Source organism: Rhinatrema bivittatum, chromosome 10, assembly GCF_901001135.1.
Source record: "Rhinatrema bivittatum chromosome 10, aRhiBiv1.1, whole genome shotgun sequence".
NCBI classification, from domain to species: Eukaryota; Metazoa; Chordata; class Amphibia; order Gymnophiona; family Rhinatrematidae; genus Rhinatrema; species Rhinatrema bivittatum.
In genome coordinates, this window is record NC_042624.1 from 86,815,113 (window position 1) to 86,834,951 (window position 19,839).

The 19,839-nt window shown below is 45.2% G+C and overlaps 1 protein-coding gene across 3 annotated transcripts; it reads right to left on the reverse strand.

Annotated features, from left to right (window-relative positions):
* Positions 1-535: 535 nt before the first annotated feature.
* On the reverse strand, positions 536-18,375 carry SAMD13 (sterile alpha motif domain containing 13). 3 transcript variants are annotated; one of them, XM_029617969.1, is made up of 4 exons: positions 18,241-18,375; positions 4,869-4,953; positions 1,800-1,911; positions 536-809 (listed from the first exon to the last, which is right to left on the reverse strand). In XM_029617969.1, exons 2-4 carry the CDS (start codon positions 4,919-4,921, stop codon positions 666-668), a joined length of 309 nt encoding a protein of 102 aa, XP_029473829.1. In that variant the 5' UTR covers positions 4,922-4,953; positions 18,241-18,375; the 3' UTR covers positions 536-665. The 3 variants fall into 3 exon arrangements, with proteins under 3 accessions (XP_029473829.1, XP_029473827.1, XP_029473828.1); XM_029617967.1 differs by lacking the exon at positions 18,241-18,375 and adding an exon at positions 17,965-18,112; XM_029617968.1 differs by lacking the exon at positions 18,241-18,375 and adding an exon at positions 6,159-6,340.
* Positions 18,376-19,839: the final 1,464 nt, after the last annotated feature.

Consider the following 19,839-nt stretch of genomic DNA (forward strand, 5'->3'; position numbering starts at 1 on the left):
TTCTGCAATAAAATGGAATTTGTCATAAAATAAAATTTACAAAACTGCTTTTAGGACTCGGCAAAAAGTGTTGATTGGGTGAAAAAACGTCCAAACTCCACAAGCAGGTCTTGCCCTCCAGCGGTACATGCCGACAGCACTATGCCTGGGTGCCTTCAGACCTTGTCATGCGCCACCCACATAAACCTTAGAGTGAGGTCAAAAACAGGAGCCTTGACATAAAAGAGCAGGTTGGCAATGCCGTCCCAGTAACACACAGAACAAGGTGCAGAGCCTTCAAATGAAGTCCTGATTTAGAAGGGGTGGCAGGGGGCAGAAGTAGTTGTGCTAATTTTCTTTGGATTACATTTCTTCACGATTCTTAAAATGTAACCTCCTACCAAAATCTTGTTTTTATGTGAAGCATCATTAGCTTTCACTCCTTGCAGGCGTGGTCTTATCGTCATCCGACAAGCAGCCCAAGAAGGAAAATTATTATAAACAAGAACCATAAAATTTCTCTTAAACTCAAATCAAGTAAATATTGCCCGATCTATCCAATAGGATATAAAGTTTTCATTTGGTTTAAACTCTTAATGTACATTCCCTGGTATTTTTTTTTTTTAAGTTCCATTATCAAAAACCAAATTATTGATGAGGCTTTACCACCTCAATATGCTGGAGCCCTAGGAAGAGTTGTTCTTCAGGTGTTGAGTCTGCAGAGGTTTTACATGAAACTCATAGATTTTGAGGGCTGGGCCCAGTTTTAATGAAAGTCCCGTCAAGACATCACTTCTTGTCATAAGCAGCAAAGATTTGCCATCAATCTCCTACAAGAGAGGTCCAAAATTAGTTTGAACAGAATACGCATCTCTCAAAGCTTAGGGACCGCTTTGCTCATTTCCCCCTGTATTACTCTGCTGACCCACCTTGTGCAAACTGGAGACTTATGAGACTTGTTTACCTTCTGCCTGGGCATCCTAACGGCAAGTGGGCCCTTGTGTCTCTCCAGAGGCAGACACAAACTCTTTGGCTTTCAGTTTCAGCACAGGAACACAATGACTTAAAAGTGAATTATTAATTAATACAAGCAATACTAATTATTTAAACCAAAGAAAATTTCCCCCCCCATGGGAGATAGAAAGGAGTTTTACTCATCCAACAGTTCCACCGGGATTATAAAAATACAAACCAGAGGATTACACTGTTGATAATTTGGCTTCAGATTGCCATGACAAGCTTGTGTCTTTGAATTGCTATGCTCTTCAAAATTATGCTGTCCACCCCATAAATCACTGATCCTGGTACTGCTTCCATGCAAACACACACTGGGTTTCTAGTGTTAATTTAACAAGTAGCCAAATTCACATGGAGCAAAGTAACTTTGACGAATAACAAAGAGCTCAAATGTTATTGAGCTTTAGATACTTGGGGGAAGTTTAATATATTGTGGAATCTTTATATTTTGGTAGTACAGTTAGCCCTACAATTTGTGCAAAATGCAGCCCTTAATTTAACTATGCAGAGCAAACTACTGGTTATCAAGTCCAACTACTTTGCTCTGTGATGATACTAAAATAGTGCCCTGATTTGCTCAGTGTACACAATATTCTGCATCTTTAAGAACTGCACTGCTAAACAAGATATACAGAACCCAGATAGCCATGTGATAGCAGCACAGTTATCTAAATTAATCCAAAGAATGATATATATCCAATGGACACCATCCAAGCCCACTGCCGAGTCTGGCCTCATAGTCTGCCTATTGCTTGGCTTTCAGTGACTGACAATAATGGATGCTCCTCAAGTAAAACATTCACCTGCTCTTGAAAAGCACTGGCTTGCTCCTCGAATCCCGCAGATTGGAAGTAATTGACAACATCTGCCACGGCCCAGTCGGCAGGGTCAGGCGGCCTTCCATTCTCTACCGAGCTGTAATCAAAACCCAAAAGACACTGTTACCATGTGTACGCAAGCACAAGAGAAAACTAGATGCAACAGGGTGTGTGAGCTGCGCTTCAAATCAGCCCATCCGGGTCACTGCACAACAGCCGCCATCTCCAGCTGCACCCCTCTATCAGCTCTCCAGAGCCAGGAGATGCCGCCCATGGTTACAGTACAAGGGACCATGTGGTAAGCCAGGATTGTATTGGATAGAAACTGGAAGTAAATGACAGGTAATGGGGGGATATGACTTTTGTGTATCAGTTTGGTCTCTTTTCATTAATATGTTACATGGAGGAAGACACCAGAGTTAGTTCATTCAAGCTAGAGCAGGAGAGGGAGAATTCTGGAAATGTCCTTTTTACATTAATTATATATTTTGTTTCTCCCAAATGTCCTAAAGTGTGCTAATGTCGGACATTAATATGCATACATGCAAATGAGGCAGATGCTAAAGTGTGTGTGCAGACAGTATCGCAAAAAAACCTTAACCTGGTGGATTTATAGCTAAGATTTTTGCTTTAATGCATCTGCAAAGCTATTTGCATGCATACCTTTTCACTGTGCTACTAGGTAATGATTATTTTGCATTATTTAGCATCTCATTACATCATTAGTATAAATTTCATATGATGCTTTGTGAACTCGGTACTGAGACTGTTGCACTGAATTGTAATGAAATGTACTTCTAACATGCTATAGTTCTTCAAAAATTAAGAGAAACGTGATAAAGAAAAGTGTAAGGAACCACCTTGGATCTGGTGAATCGCAGCTGGAACAGACATGAAGCACCTTGGACGAGCATTTTGGACAGGCATCCACAATCCCTTATACAATAAGGGGTTTTAGCATGCCCATAATGTGCGTCCAACCCCCCCCCCCCCCCAGGAAATTAACAGCGCTCATCACATGCAAATGAAGGTTGATAAGGCCATTAGTTATTCGCTCGGGATACAGAGAAAAAAAAATGTACGCTCGATCTGCACATTTCTGAGCAGCCCGGAAAAGTGTACAGAAAAGCAGAAAATACTGCTTAATATCGTGGCGATATGTGTGTGTGTTGTTAGATGCTGGGACAAATCAAGCAGGCCACAGCTCTGGGTGTTAAATTAAAAGTTTACTGATTCTTTACCATTTAAAATGAAACCTTGTACGCCAGATTCTGAGGTCTTCTCCTTATAAAAGTATTTTTCAGCAGGAGATGTTAGTTGTTAGTTGTTTAAGTCACTGGGTGGGAGAAATTTTATTTGTGGTTTACACACAGCTCCCACATTGCCTATATTGTTTGGTATATTCCAGCTGTGACACAAAGACTCTGCAAACAACTAAACTATTAAACATACATTGTTTTAATTTACTGCAAAAATATTTTTTTTATTTAAAATTTTATAAAATCGATCAAAAAAGATTTGGGGCGGATTTTCATACTCCGCGAATAGGCCTACTTTTGTTTGCGCTCCAGGCGCAAACAAAAGTACGCTGGATTTTAGTAGATACGCGCGGAGCCACGCGTATCTGCTAAAAACCTGGATCGGCGCGCGCAAGGCTATCGATTTTGTATAGCCGGCGCGCGCCGAGCCGCGCAGCCTACCCCCGTTCCCTCTGAGGCCGCTCCGAAATCGGAGTGGCCTCGGAGGGAACTTCCTTTTGCCCTCCCCTCACCTTCCCCTCCCTAACCCACCCACCCTCTGGGAGGCGTAAATCCCCGCGCGTCAGCGGGCCTCCTGCGCGCTGGGACGCGACCACGGCCCCGGGCCGCAGCCACGCCCCCGGGCCCGCCCCCGGAACGTTCCCGACACGCCCCGAAAACGCCGCGCGGTTCGGGCCCGCCCCCGACACGCCCTCTCCGAAAACCCCGGGACTTACGCGAGTCCCGGGGCTCTGCGTGCGCCGGTAGGCCTATGTAAAATAGGCCTACCGGCGCGCAGGGCCCTGCTCGCCTAAATCCGCCCGGTTTTGGGCGGATTTAGGCGAGCAGGGCTCTGAAAATCCGCCCCTTTATCTTAAAATGTCTTCTTGATTAAAGACATTGCTGCTAAACCGGCAGATCAGCAACAATTTCTTTAATCAAGAAGACATTTGCCAGGCACAAAGTTAGTCTTGACATTTGTCTACACATCAGGAAAATCATTTTCAGTTTATAAATTCTAAAGTTTCATATACTGCACCCAAGTTTAGCCAACTGGAGACTTGGACTTTTTCTGTGTAGTGATGTTTTAAATATAGTTTTCATAACCTGGAGGATCAGACTGTTGCTTTCGCTTGATGTATGAATGTCTCATGCAGTTATCCAAATGTGCCAGAGTGGACCTGTAAAACTGAAATGTGTGTGCCGGGTCACCGAGCTGCCTGCTGAATGCTGTCACAAGTGGGAGACCCAAGACTTATCTCGTGGTATTAACAGCTCCGGGGCTGGCTTTAAATTTGCAGTGTTAAAAAGGGTGTGTTGGGCCGCCTGGCGATTTTCTGCATGGGGGGTAATAGCCAATAGCCTCATCTACATGGAACATTACATGTGATGAGCGCTATTAGCTACGCGCTTGTTTGGGCACACGTTTTGGAAGCGCTGATCCATTGAGTCAGTCTAGCACATACAAAATGCGCGTCAACTGCACGTTAACCTGTGCGCTGGGCACAAGTTATTGCATCGGCCAGAGTGTTAGGTTGAGAGAAGACCAAAGGCCCATCGAGTTCAACTTTCTTACTGGCTGTAGGGGGGAAGGCAAAACAGCACTGCAGCTCTAGCCAGTTCTGCAGCAATGCAAAAATTCCTTCCTGACTCTGAACACGGTGAATGGTTCAGAACTTATGGATTCGCACTTTCCCCTGGTAAAGCTACATCATCAGATCCACTTCTAAAAATCTCTCCAGTTAAGCTGAGAGAAGGAAAGGAAAACCAGAAACCCCCTTTGTTGCCTTCTCCAGTCTGTCCTGAGTTAACTTACTTTTTTATCTCTAGTGATCCATTTTCCTTGTTTTCCATACTGACCGAGAGCATGGGGAGGCTTGGGCTGTCTTTCACTTCTGCAACTAAAGTAAAGACAGATTTTATAAAATCAAAAAGGCAAGATCCAGGTTAGTTCTAGCAGACACTGCAAGCACAATATAAAAGCATGACTAAGGGGCCCTGTGCTGTTTATCTACTGTAGTTTATCCATACAACATAGGAATATTCCCTGGCAGCAGGCCTCCATTCAGAGGACCCAAGCTTATTAATGCCTTGCAAAGATACATAAATCCCTGACTTTCCTGACGACTTACGCACAGCTGGTAACAGAAAACAGATGGCAACCTGTCTGGCAGAAGCCGCTGGCATTCTCTGCCATGCCTCTGGTGTTTACAGCCGAGATGGGGGACTCACTCTGCACCCAGTCGCAGTTATACCTGATATAGAGAAACCATGGGTGTGGGAGTAAGGTGAGATGACCAAACCTACTGCCCTCATTCTTATCTCTCTCTGTATTAAGCAAAAGGCAGATAATGGTGAAGAAAAGTGAATTAAACCTGAAACAATATTTACCGCAGTTTTATCAGCGTGAACTCATTATGTGATACAGCGAAAGGCTCCTGGAATACTTACAGGAGAAATCCTAAAATCCTAACGCTGTCACACGTGCCGCACCCATGCACACAGAAAAAGTGACACAGCAAATGCATGTGCTAGTTATTAAGAAGGAAAACAAAATCAACAAGGCAACCTCTGTATTTTCCAACTGGGGTTTGCGACTGCCTGCTAAATGGGAGTGGGGGATTATCTTATCATTCTGCACCGCTCGGTGTTAAACTGTTGAGAAAGCGAGCTCAGAGCTACTTGCATTCGACATGGCTGAGAATTCTCCCGGATCCTTCCCCCACCCCTCCTCTTTCCTTGCAGAAAGAGGAAACCCAGCAGCTACGGCATGCACTCACCAGCAGCAATACCGTGGAAAAGAGCAAGGTACAGATCGCAGCAATTTTACTTACAGCAAATGTGCGTTGAACACACACAGACACAAACTTCATTTTTGGTACTTCCTGAAATATGCAGCATATTATACATACACACTCGTCTAGAAAAGTCTCTCTCCGTACGCAGACATGATTTGCCCACAGCACAAGTAGGAGAGCTTTATTTGATTTGTAAACTGTTGTTGCACATTCATTTGTGCTGCATTCACAGGCATCAGAGCAAGGCTGCTCGGCAACCTTCCACTCCACTGCCCAGAGCCGTCAGGAAGAGCAAAAGGAAGACCTACCTAGGTCCTAGGACCCACTCAGACATGGCACTGGTTCTAGGATTAGCAAGGGCAGCAATGCTTTCCTTTCATACAAAAGTAGGCGGGCAGCGAGGTTCAGTGCGGCGCTGCCGTTTGACAGCGGGGAAGCAGCGAGCGCAGGCTTGGCTCAGCGCCAGCCTGACGCCGGGCGCCCCAGCAGAAGCCGTTATCAACGGCCTCCTGGCAACATGGCCGACTCTTTAAAGGCACAGTGCGCTGCTCTCCCCTGGCTTTCAGAGCCCACCGAACAGATTTTCTACGAAAATCTACTGAACTTCTATTAAAAGAGGAAAAAAAAAACCCAAAACCCCCACAACAGATTTTCTTCACAGGAGATGGAGTAAACGTTGTCCCTCTCGTGTTTAGCACATTTCCCCTGCCTCTGTCAGGCTGGCTGAAGGCGTCAGGAAAAATAAAGCGAGTAGTTTCATTGAGCAGCTTCACAAAAGCAACCAAGAATCACTGTACAGGTTATTTCATGCACATAAACAAACAGGGACTATTGTCCCCGAATACTAAAAATACTGTAAACGGCCTTGAACATTATTTGGAAAGGCAGACGAAAAATCTAGAAATTACTATTTGTTTACATCACGGCTAACAAGATTTCTTGCACACTGTCAGGAGAATCTTGTAAGGTGTCACTAGGCACCAATGTTGCCAACTCCAAGAAAATCACCAGATCCACTGTGAAAAGTCTTCAAATTGGATTAAAAAAAAAAAATAGCTGAAACTGCAGTAAGGCTGTTGAACACAGGAACATGAGATTTTTAAATGATTTAAGGTTTATTCCCTTTAAAGTCTTCAAGAAAAAAAAAATACAAAACTGTGATATTTATGTTGATTTGTAAAGAATATGTTCTTATAATGGTTTCAACAGATTCGTTAACAAAATTGTACAACTGTCTTTGCTGCTTTAATAAAACAAAAACGTTTTGCAAAAAAAAAAAAAAAAGAAAAAGCGCATTAATAAAAGCACCAGATAAAAGGAAAGGAAAAACTAAAAACAATCCCTGATCCTGATTGTGTTCGCTGGATGTCCCTTTGGCAGGCAGGGGGTCATTCTGGAAACCACCTGAGGCTGTAAAAGGATTTTCCCTCAGTAATGTCCATCTGCTACACACTAGGAAATGGGGGATTTCTCGCTCAAAGCAATAAAACGATCCCAGAGAGCCATGCCGGCTGTGCATTTATTTATTTATTTTTCTGCCATGCACTAAGAAAGACGTATCGCCTGTTTGTTCTCCATGGCAGGAGTAAGCAGGACGCTCCGGCTTCGCAGGCTACCCATAGCTCGTTGGATTACAGAGGTGGTCACGGCCGGTTATGTGGATGCTGGAAAACCATTACCTACTCAGGTTAGGGCCCATTCCACTAGGGCTCAGGGCGGAGGTTAGTCTGTTGCCTCCCATCTTTTGGATGTGCAGGCCCGGGAGGATGCAGCCTTTGCACCTGTGATGTTGACTGGACCATGGGCAGCCTACCACCTTATTGCGGAGTCTCTTTGGTATATCCCACTGGTCCTGAGTCCATCACACGCTAGGAAATGGAGAAATTACTTACCTGATAATTTTGTTTTCTTTAGTGTAGACAGATGGACTCAGCTACCCACCCTCGGCTGCCGCATGAGTGTGTCAATAGTTCTTCTGTGGGACTCTGGATCCCAAGGGATTACTGGTAAGTGTTCATCCAGTCCCTAGCTTGGGGTACCTAGGATCTTACGCGAGTTCAGTGTTTATGGTTGGTTGAGTACAGTTGTATTTACCTGTTTTTAATCAAGTTTTTTGCTAGTCTGTCCACAGTGACCCCTGCAGGCTGGGGTCACTGCAGGGCTATATATACTGGGAAGTCAGCTTGCTCTGTCTCCATCTGCTGGCAGGGGAGCATAAACCCACTGGTCCTGAGTCCATCTGTCTACACTAAGGAAAACAAAATTATCAGATAAGTAATTTCTCCATTTAACATATAACTTCTCCTATATTACTACTCATGTTATAATATATTACAGCTTTTCTGCCATATGCCCTTTGAAAGTAAAAAACTTTATGAGCATGTTATTTTCCTTATAACTACACTAGGGCTGTCTAGGCCTTACTATCCTCTTGAAGTATGAAATTTCCAGAAATGGGAGGTTTAGGAGGCATGGGTGTTTGAAATGAGTGATGGGAGAAGCCATCCCCTAAAGGGGGAGGGGTCAGCAGATGTAGGGTATATATCTTGATTCTTGCGTTTAAGGTACTGCGGGAGAATGGCCCCCTCTTATTTGGGTGAGAGAATCCACCTGTACTGTCCAGGAAGAGAGATTCAATCATCTTAGTCAGCACTTTTAGAGCTTCCATTTAAGAATGGACTGAGAAAAGTGCAAGGGCGTTACAGGAGGTTTTCCACAGTAGCGCCCTGGCTTAGGGATGTTCCCACTCATATTACTGGAAACTATTTCCATAAACTGCTGTTAATCAGTTAAGGAATAGTAGCTTGGGATCTACTTAGTTTTTGGGTACTTGCTAGGTTCTTATGGCTTGGATTGGCCACTGTAGGAAACAGGATGCTGGGCCTGATGGACCCTTGGTCTGTCCCAATACGGCAATTTCTTATGTTCTTTAGGAAGCAGTTTAAAACGATCTTAATGAATACATAAATAAATAAATATAATGACTTTCTTCGAGTCATGGGGTGGGAAGTCGGAGTTGGAGTTATGGGCTAAGATTGGAAAGGCATCTCAGAGAGCACAGGCAGAGGGTCGAGTTCTGCAGGAGCGAGGCGTTCTTTCCGGTAAGCGTGAAGACCACTCAGAAAATATTCCAGCCCTAGTTTTCAGGGAAGGATTATACTGGGGAAGTCTGCAGCCAGTAAGTGATTGGAATACAGGAAAAGGAGCTTCCTGCCTTTCATTTAGGTCTGAAGGCCTTGCCGAGAGTCTGAAGGGAATATTCTTCTAATTGATTTAACTCAAGCAGCACGAGCAGGTTGTGAATGAGAACCAGTTTTTGAATTTGTGAATTCTATGATTTTTCCTCTCTGCTTAATTTTTTATTTTGAATAAATTAATTTTGAGTTGAAACACCAAACCTGGTGTGGACTGTTTATTTACTGATGATCCTGTGGGCCTCACAAGTTAATTCTACTCCCCACAGCACGATTCCATGCAGTTTCCAGGCACTATGCTGAGTTGTTCATGCTCAGCAGTCTGAGTATACTCTGGTATATTCCCATTGAACATACTGGGGAAAAATTTCAGGGAGCCTGCAGGTACTTTTGACACATGTACTTTGTAGGTAACACAGTACTATAATAATAATGGCACAAAAAGACCAAATGGTCCAACAAATTTCTTATGGTAGTACCTGCCGCTCCATGCAGGTTACCCCCATGTAAACATGCCTGTGCATGGGAGAGAAGGGGAGGAGCCAAGATGGCAATGTGACTGGGTGCAGAGTGAGTTAGTAGGAGTTTGTCACCTTGATGAGATGCCTCCAAAGAGAAAGAGAAGAGTGCAGGTTTTTCCCTCGCGAGCCCATGGAACCTCCTAGTTCAGCAGATCATCGCTTTCAAGACTCAGGATTTGGATGTGGAGTATGCTGGAAGCCCTGCTGAGGTGTCAGGTTCGCGAGCATCTGACCCTTCTGGGGCAGTTGCATTGTTGAGCCCTCTGAATAGATGGCTCTCGATTTGCAGAAGACCCAATTTGGGAGTACAGTTGGCCCTGGCGCAGGCTGGGAGCGTGAGCGCCGAACAAGTCGCATGAAGGATTAGCTCCAGTTCAGTGTCCTCAGGAATGGATGGAAGTGTGTTATAATGGAGGTCTGTGAAGATCTAGAGAGAGAACAGAGAGATGTAGGGGGATCCCATAGATCCTGTGTAGGTGAGCTGGACCTGGGGACGACCAGTGCCTCCTTTCCACCGATGAAACCACTGGTGGTGACCTTAGATTCTATTTGGGATGACCTGGTAAGACTGGACTCTTAATTGGGAAATCCTCTTTTGACAAGGTTCAGAAGGTTGAAGGTATAACCCAAGGACATGATTCTGGCACGACAGAATTTAAGGAGAGAAAAGATGCGATGGAAAATGAAACTAAAAAATGTGAAGGGTGTGAGTGTTAGTTTATCGCCGACCCAAAGGTAGGCGCTAATTTCTTCCGGCACCGGGAAAGTGCACAGAAAAGCAGTAAAAACTGCTTTTCTGTGCACCCTCAGACTTAATATCATGGCGATATTAAGTCGGAGGTCCCGAAGAGTAAAAAAAAAAAATTTGAATTCGGCCCGTGGCTGTCGGGCCGAAAACCGGACACTCAATTTTGCCGGCGTCCGGTTTCTGAGCCCGTGGCTGTCAGCGGGCTCGAGAACCAACGCCAGCAAAATTGAGCGTTGGCTGTCAAACCCGCTGACAGCCGCCGCTCCGGGCTAAAAGGAGACGCTATGGACGCACTAGTGTCCCTAGCGCCTCCTTTTGCCCGATTCTACCGCACCACCTCATTTGAATACTGTATCGCAAGCACCGGCAAGTGGCCGGTGCGCGCGCTGGGAGAGCGGGCGTTCGTCCGCTCTCCTGCGTTTTTATAGAATCGGCCTGTCGATTAGCTAGCAATCGCGAAGGCCTTTTATATCCTGGATGCATGACGTCATCACAGGGGGACGCCACTGAAGGTACTTGAAGCAGGGCCGCGCGGCGTGCGCACCCTAAGGCAGCTGAACAGCATGGCAGGAGGCAGCACCCAAGCCAATCCAGGGACGCCAGAGAGGAAGGCAGGCAGACGCCGCGGCAGCCAAACGTCCGTCAACCGCAGGAGGAGTCGCCAGAGAGGTAAGGAGGGCGGAGTGGAGACGTCGGGCAGTGACAGTCGTAACATATGGGCTGCCTGTCTAGCCTCCGTCCGCCGTCAGGGCATTAACTGCACCTAGTGGAAGGTTTCCGCCACTTCTAGGGCACGTTCTAACGTGAGGCCTATGTGTCAGCAGACCCAGTTCCTCCTGGGCCGGCCAAGCCCATCTAGGAACTGTTCCAGAAGCACTTGGGCTACTTCAGTAAAACAGATTTCGGGGCTCTTCCCAGGCTGCAGGTAACCTTCCACATAGGTAGCTCTCCCATCTGGGTTGGCGGGCTTGAAACGCCAGGTGATTTCTGCCTGTGAGCACATTAGCCAAGTAGGTCGTCCAGCTGGTTTCAGGCCAAGCTGACAGGCGGGCGGTCCTCTCAAAGATTTTCAGGAAGACCTCCGGGTCCTCACCAGCCTTCACTGAAGATGCCTGCAGGATCCTGCTCAGAGCAATCTGCATGGCCTCTGCCATCTGAGTTATTACTATGTGTTGTTGCTCTAATTATTCTTGCAGCACCCGCTGCCCATCAATTTGTGATTGCATACGTCCTGCAACTGCTGCTGTCCTGTAACCAGGTTCTGATCACTTGCTCCATCTTCTCGGCTCCTTGAGCCAACTCCAGACTGGGTATTTCTCTGGAGAAGAAAGGAAAAAAATAAACCCGCTCGCCTGTCCGGTCTTGACTCACTGCTTGACCCCCCCGACTTCTCAGGCAGGGTTACCAGCTTGGCCTGTTAAAGCTTCAGTAGGCTAGCAGAACTGAGGTCCCCAGAGAGAGGGAAAAAAAACAAAACAACTCATGCTTTATTTTCTCTGCTGCAGCAGTGGGCTTCTGTTTGTATTTCAAACTTCCGCGTTCTGCCCTTCTAGCATCATTTCTTCTTTCCCAAACCCACGGCCTTTGGTAGGGGACACACAATAGGCCTTCCCACTTTTTTATCCTCACCAGGGAGAGTTTTTTGTTTTCTTCTGTGCCAAACTTAGGAAAAAAAAGAATCTCACTTCTGACACCATATTTGGTAGCTCGAGTGGTAGGCGACTTGATAACAGCCAGAGGAAAAAGGAGGCAGACTCTGGCTGTTCCTTAAGTGCCTTTTATTTACAGCAAAATACTCGAAACAGTTATGGCAGCACAACTTTACTTCAGGAGTCAAAATAATTCATACAACTTGCCTTACTTCAGGTACAACACAGTCCTTAAACTTAGCAGATCCTTACAAAACGGTAGCTCTCTCTCTCTCTCTCCGCTCCCCCGGACCTCCTGGTCCCTTAACCCTCATCTGCAGTGATCCACCCTAGCACAGAATCCCTTGCTGGGTTGGGACTTAAGGAGGACTGGTACAGATAGCTGTGGCCGGTCCTTTAAGGTGTTCTGAGGGAGTTTCTTATATACTCCTTCACACCATGCAAATGTATAATTTACTGTTGTAATGTTCAGTTTCTGTCTTTTATACATCAACAGTTTAGGTTTTTACTCGAGTCCAAGAAGACTACTGGGCCCTTGCTAAGGAATGGAGTCATTAGTGAAGAGCCCGCTCTGTTTGAATTTTGTTGTGGTGCCTTGCCTTTTCCAATATTGTATAACTTCCTTGTTTGTTTCTGTGATTTCTGCTCCTCCCCCAATATTTAGAGTCTAATTTTGGGATCATCATTACAGTATTATTTTTCCCTATTTATTTGTATTGGAGTGGGTGGGGGTTGTATCTTTGAACATGGTAATTCTTTGTTTCTTATGACAAGTTTCATTTTTTTGGATGAAATTGAAAAAAAAATACATTTTTTGAAAAAAGAGCTTGTGTAATTTGCATGTATTATTTGTGCAAGCAGCGGGGGTAAAATTAGGTGTATACTTTTGAAAATGCCAAGCAAACATGCTGTTCCCTCCTCCCAACCTGGACACATTCCAAGAATGCCTTTGTGTAACCTGGCTAATGATCCTTGCGCCGTGGAAGCCTAGGACTACTTTTAGCCAGGCAGAGGAAGGACATTTTCACACTGGACCAATTTACCTGGGCAAATGACTTGGAAAACTGCCCTCCAGCTTTGAAGACATCCAGCTTTCACAAGAGGCCTTGGTGCAGCTGTGCTCTGTGTCACTGAGTGGCACATGTGTACCACAGGCAGCTGGAGGAGCAACCAGCTGTGGGCTGGAGAGTCCCAGGGTCTGGGGAAGGTGCTCTTCTGCACACACTAGATCCAAAAAGCAGGCAAGAAATGCTGCCTGGTAAAGAGACATTTTTATTGCTAAACACTGCACAACCTTATAAAACATTTATTGTAACACAGAAATGGATGCCTGCTGCATTGGTGCAGGCTCCCACTTTGAAACTGGATATGCACCAGTGAGCATTAACAGAAGTGTCACACTGGGTCAGACGAGAGCTCCATCACGCTCTGCATCCTGTTTCTGACAGTGGACAGTCCGGGTCACCTGCAAGTACCTAGCAAATCCCTCTAAAATTGGGCATTTAAACAATGCTACAACCAAATGGGACTCTCTACGCCATGCATTTCATCCCTTCTGGATTTAGTGCCAGGGTGTTTTGCCCAGCCGTGCAGAGTTCTAGTAGCTGTACTGGGTCTGGAAGAAACTGGATTCTGTTTAGGCTGGGATACCTTGTACTGGACCAACCACAGAATCAGCCAAAGAGCTCAGAGGTCTGGGACTGCGGAGCAATACCCAGGCCCGCCAAGAACGCTGCACGTTGTATGGATGAGCATTCAGCTAGGTATGAGCAGCGGTAGCTTGTGGACTTTGTGGCTGAGCAATAACATTAGATATACCCAAGCCAAAGCTGGCTTTCTAGTCAGCATTTTATTGACAGACTAGCCAAGGAACAATAGGCAGTATTAAATGACAAACAGTAACATCATTAATGACAAAACCAACCTCAACCTAAAACACTTTCTCTACGCAGACGATATCCAGATCCTGATCCCCATCAAAGGCTCATACTCGAAAACCCTCGACTACTGGGAATCCTGCCACCAAGAAATCAAATGTCTCCTCAATAGCCTAAATCTAGTACTAAACTCCACCAAGGCCGAAATACTACTCATATCTCCAGAGAACAGCAATCTCACCGCTTCTCATCCAACCAACCCACCAACCACTCAAGTGAGAGAATTAGGAGTGATAATTGACAACAGGCTGAACTTCAAAGCCTCCATCAACAGAACGACCAAAGACTGCTTCCACAAACTCCAAGTTTTAAAAAGGATAAGACCTCTCTTCCACGCCCAAGATTTCAGAACAATCCTCCAAGCAATTATTTTCTCAAAGTTAGATTACTGTAACGCTATCCTACTTGGTCTCTCTTCCTCCTACACCAAACCGCTCCAAATGGTACAAAACACAGCAGCCCGTTTACTAACAAACACCAGGAAAAGAGACCATATTTCCCCAATTCTAAAAGACCTTCATTGGCTACCAATTCACTTCAGAATCATCTATAAATCCATATCCTTGATATACAAAATCATCCATCAACACACCACAATTGACCTACAATTTCCTCTCCGCTTACACAACTCCACAAGACCTACCAGAGACGCATACAGAGGATCCCTCCATGTACCCCCTACTAAAACCACTAGTCACATTACCTTCAGGGATCGAGCCCTCTTCACAGCTGGCCCACTGTTATGGAACTCCATCCCTCCCTCCTAACCTTTAGAAAAAGACTCAAGACTTGGCTGTTTATTCAAGTTTTCCCGGACTTAAATTAATGCACCTCGCCATCAACATATCCAACACAGCAGCTGTACCTCTTCTCCTTGTATATAATTTAGTCTCTGCTAAACTATCTTTATGTCCTCTGATCCCAGTTCAATAGTCCTTGTTAATTGTAACTGCTTTCTTCGACACGTTATTTCTGTTTTTGATGTATTTATTGCACCCCTGTTTATTTGTAAACCAGCATGATGTGATCATTTCATGAATGCCGGTATATAAAAACCTTAAATAAATAAATAAATAAATAAATAAAATAAAGGCCAAAATGGTCCATTCAGTCTGCCCAGCAAATTGTTTAGGGTAAGTACTGCCGCTCCGTGATGGTTTTCCCCATGCATTCTGTTAAGGGTAGTAACTGGCGCTCCATGCAGGTTACCCCCAGTGTCATCTGCAAAAAGAGCAATTTTACCTTCTAATCCCTTTGCAATATCACTCTCAAAAGATATTGAACAGAACCAGTCCCAGAAAGGATCCTTAAAGAACTCCACTTATCACTCTTCTCCCTTCAGATAGGTTCCATTTACCACTATTCACTGACATCTGTCACTCAGCCAATTTGAAAGCCATTCCACCACCTGAGAACTCGCTCCCAGTCTTCTCATTTTATTCCCGAGCCTCCTGTGCGGGACCAGATCATGCTACTATGAAAGGAATCGCTGCCAGCAGAGAGGACACCATTGGGCAGGAAGTAGCTGAACTGCTTGCACTTTGATTCCGGACAAGGGTGGTCAAGTTCAGTCAAGGGCTCCAAACAGGGTTTTCAGGACAACCAATATACGTGAGATGTAATTTAAATTATCTAAAGGTTATCCTTTTAGGATTCCTAGATGTACACTGCTTAGAATGGATTATTAATGTATGTTAGCAGTATAAACAACAAACAATATATGCAGACTACCTGATTCTGAGATAAAATTATGAATAATTTTCATCAATTTTGAGAGGAAAAAAAAGCAGAACAATGTTTAGAGGTTAATTATGTCCACCCCATTATTTTTTTTAAAGTGCTTGGAATTTAAAAGCATCATCACTGTAATCGACTGGAGCCCATTCCTGGGTATAGCAGGCATGGATGCTTCCTACTGCAGAAGCATTCAGAATCATTATGAAATATCTTCGCCATAGCCAGATCCTCCCAGCACAAGTGTATTTAATTTGCTGCTAAAACTGAAGAGCACTGGAGTATTATAGATTACACAGCACTGTTCATAATAAGGAAGAGATCATATGCTACATTTATTTTATGTGACTACATCAATTATTCCCCCAGCATAAAATGTAAGGACACAAATAATTTGCTTCAGCTCTGAGGAACTTTACTAGCTCTATTCAATATTGCTATACCATTTAAATTAAAACAATATGTATTATTAAAAAAAAAATCACTTTCTCTCATTCTGTTCTTCGTTCCCTCTGCCTATCCCTGCTTCACTGTTACATCCTGGATCCTTCTTAAAACCACAGAGTCAGTTAGAAAGCAGAACAAGCAGCCTTAAACAGGAAAAATACAGGAAGCATTGTCAATCGTTTGCAATCACAACTTTAGAACTGCTGCAAAAATTGCAGGTAGTGCAGACATGTTTCAGCACAGTTCCAAGGTTAAACCAAGAGTCAACCATTCCGCAGGCTACAGTGAGTGAAATTACACAAAAACATACAGAAGACTTTATTCTCTTTTCACAGATTTCACTGCAACTATAATCCAACTTGGCATCAATTTAAAGAAAATGAAAGAACAAGTTAAAAACAAAAAAGCAACCACACCTGGCGTAAATGTCATGTGCAAGGAACAAAACTCAGTTTCCCATAATGCACAGGATGCTGTCCTGCTTAGGGCTGTCCGCTGGGAAACTGGGTGTTCTAAAAATATGCAGTGGATTTCCCCCTCTCACACAGACAGGCTGAGAGAGCTTCCTCCCCCCCCCCCCCCCCCCCCCAAGCCCTTTTTTTTTTTTTTTTTTTTTTTTTTAAAGATGGAGCACTGATTTCTACTGTACTATCACTTGCTTTTCACTGCCTTGGTTTCTCATACTTGAAAAAGTACTTAAGAACTTTTCTGCTCACAAATCTCACACTTGTGCTAAATCAGCCCCTTTGCTTTGTACGACTGATAATTGAAACAACTGGAATAACCCAGTGACTCCATTATTTTTAACAATACCTGAGCACACAACACCTCCTTGTGTCCTGTCATATTGTATTTCCAGAGCACAAACTACTTAAAAATACTGACTCCCCCAAAGATCATGTATTAATATTATACTAAGGATACCTCAAGAAAGGATCATATGACACTTCCTGCTATACAGGCCTCTATGTCATAAAATGCTTTAGGGGCTATGAAGTCAGGGCTCATTTTAGAATATTTATACTTCAAGAAAAAGGCAGTATATGTAGTTCTTTGAAAAAAAAAAAAAGTGTACTACTAGTAGGTATCAGATTATTAAATTTTCAGAAAGTTTGTTTTGGAAGCCAGAGTGAGAGATTAAGAGAGCTGGATAGGAAGAAAGCAAGGCACCAACAGAACACGGATGTGTCTGGTTTCTCTGCTGGCTGTAAACCAAAGACTTCCGGGGAAAGACTGGGACAGCGACACTGAATTCTACAGCAGCCTCAAATGTATCTTTACACCTGATAAACTATTTGAAAAGCAGGGAAGTGAAGCAGAGCCATACTAAATGCCAGTTTAGCAAAAGGTTTAATTTCTGGTCCTTTATTTAAAGTCAAGTTTTTCAATAACTGCATTTTCCCCCCACTGTATATTAACGGGATTAAACGCAGCAATTATTCTGCCAATGGGTTTTTAGAAACTACACATTTGAAAAGCATCTATTTAACCTCATTTACAGTAGCAGGAGAACTTCACAGCTATCATGTACTCTGAAAACTCATCAAGCTTCCTGTTCTACTAAGATTGCTTTGACCACCTCGGAGCTTGGAAAGCAGCCTGGAAAGCAGACAGACTCAAAGGCATTTTATTAGAGTGCAGCAATTTTCTTTCTTTCAAAACAAGCCTTGAGTTTTATTTTTGGCTCATCCTTAATGCAGCAAGCACCCACATGACTGTGTTAAGTTCCTTGCCCTGAATACAGTTTAATATGCACATACATGCTGAACGCAATCCGCTCCAAGGGGCAGACCAAACAAATGGCACAAGAGAAAACAACAAAGGATACATTATTTTTCCCCCTAAATTATTCGTAACCCTTTTTGAAAATGCTAAAGTGCTTACCTTTTTTCATAATCAGCACACAGAGATAGGAGCCTCACTGGGCTCAACCATGAGGCCATAACGTGGCCGCGTGGCTGGCCCGGCACCAAAGTGGGGAGGGCTCCCGATCGCGGCTGCTGACGCACCTGCTGACGCGCTGGGTAGGGGGCGGGACTGCCTTGCCACGGCTTAAAGGGAGAGCGCTGGCTTCCTTTTCCTCCGCGGCGGGCTCGAAGGAAGCAAGCCTCCGGAGTTGCCGGCGGGGCTGCAGGGGGGGGAGGTAAGGACGTTACTCACCACCACAGCGAAACAGCTCGGGCTCTGCGCCGCCGGCCGAGAAGTCAGCTATCCCCGGGTGGTGGAGCCTAGAGCAATCGAGCCCAGAGCAGGAAGGCAGAAGCTGGTCGACTGCAGAGGAAGCGAGCACAGGAAGAGGAGAAGCAGCAGAAGGGCTCAGCTTTTGGCGCTTCAGCACGTGAGGACGAGCAGCGGCAGCACTGTTAAGGCAGGATCCTCGCTCTGCAGCTCGGAGGCGCTGTGCAAAATAGAACAAAGCCACGTGTCTGCTGAGCCTCAGGAGGAAAGCGTGGCCTCTGCCGCGGCAAACGACCACCGGCAGAGAGGGAAAAGGAGCAAGAAGCCGGCTCCCAGTAAGGAATGGCCCCCTGTCTCCAGCGCTCCTACGCCTGTAGCTAGCAGGAGTGCTGCCTGAAAATTGAACGCAAGTGCCAGACGGAGTCAGCAACCGGCATCGGACCAAGAATACACAGGAGGACAACCTAGAGCCGCTAATTCTGCAGCTCAGGTGAGACCCGGTGCAGCACGGTACACAGTGGATTCGCGATCGGGTGGAGGCTGTAAGAGTACAGAGTGGGGGACCACCGGCCAAAAGGAGTGACACCAGGGGGGCGGGGGGCTCGATCCCGTGGTACCATGTCAGTCCAGAGCGATACCGACGAGCAGTCTCCTCTGGGTGAGTCTCATGGGGTAGGGAGCCAAGCTGAGAGCGAGTTGGGGAGTCTGCGGAGTACAGTATGGCAATTTCTTATGTCCTAGGAATAAAGGCTTAAGTAAGCTACTGGGCAGCAAAATGCAAGCGGCTCGGAGGTGATTTTAATGTGTTGGACTCATAGCTTGAGAACTAATATTCTGCCCATAGGTATGACCCTGCATGCAGACAGCTACTGCTGGGGTCAAGGCAAAGCATCACCACGCATGGCTATCAAATGGCCTAAAGAAGGACTTGTAAGTTTGGCAGGTATTTCTCAACCACTATAAGGGAGTTTCACGATGGCAGAGCCAGAGGTCACCGACACAGACTCCGGGTTAGTCTCTGATGCATCGGGGGGACAAGGCTTTGGTGTAACTTTCTAAGGGAGTTGTGCAGGGAGCCCTGGCCAGCCCATTGGCGCAATTTGGAGATAGCAAGGAACAGGTAGTTTTTTGTTTTTTTTTTTTTCTGTTTTGAGTTCCTGATTCTTGTGGCATTAGCGTTTTTTTGAGGTGGCAGACTTTGCCACCCAGTAGAGGAGTGTTTCATTTGGATAATGCTGTGGTAATAGAAGCCGTACATAGGAAAACAGATGCGCCTTTTTAGCGGGACTTATGAGGGCAGTAGCTTTGTGAGTGCTGTGTTTGAATCTGATGAGGGCTAGGTACACCCCGGGTTTTTTGCAATGTAGTTGCTGAAGTCTTGTCCTGCTTCAAGTGGAGAATCCACCCAGCGTTTTGGGTCCTTGGGGACAGGATATTGAGAGTCTAATATCGAAAGCCCTGGCGCCCAGCACCTGGAAAGCTTAGCGGAGAGGGTGGCAATTGTTTTTATCTTTCTGCACAAAAGGCGGTATGGATCGACAGACATGTCGGTGAGAAGACCCTAGTCATATTTCTGATGCA

Excerpts from the sequence above, each read along its gene's own strand:
- SAMD13 (XM_029617967.1), bottom strand. Across the intron at positions 1,912-4,868 it reads GGATCACTAGAGATAAAAAA|CTCGGTAGAGAATGGAAGGC; the intron begins GTAAGTTAACTC and ends TTTTGATTACAG. Across the intron at positions 810-1,799 it reads CCAGTGCTTTTCAAGAGCAG|GAGATTGATGGCAAATCTTT; the intron begins GTGAATGTTTTA and ends CCTCTCTTGTAG.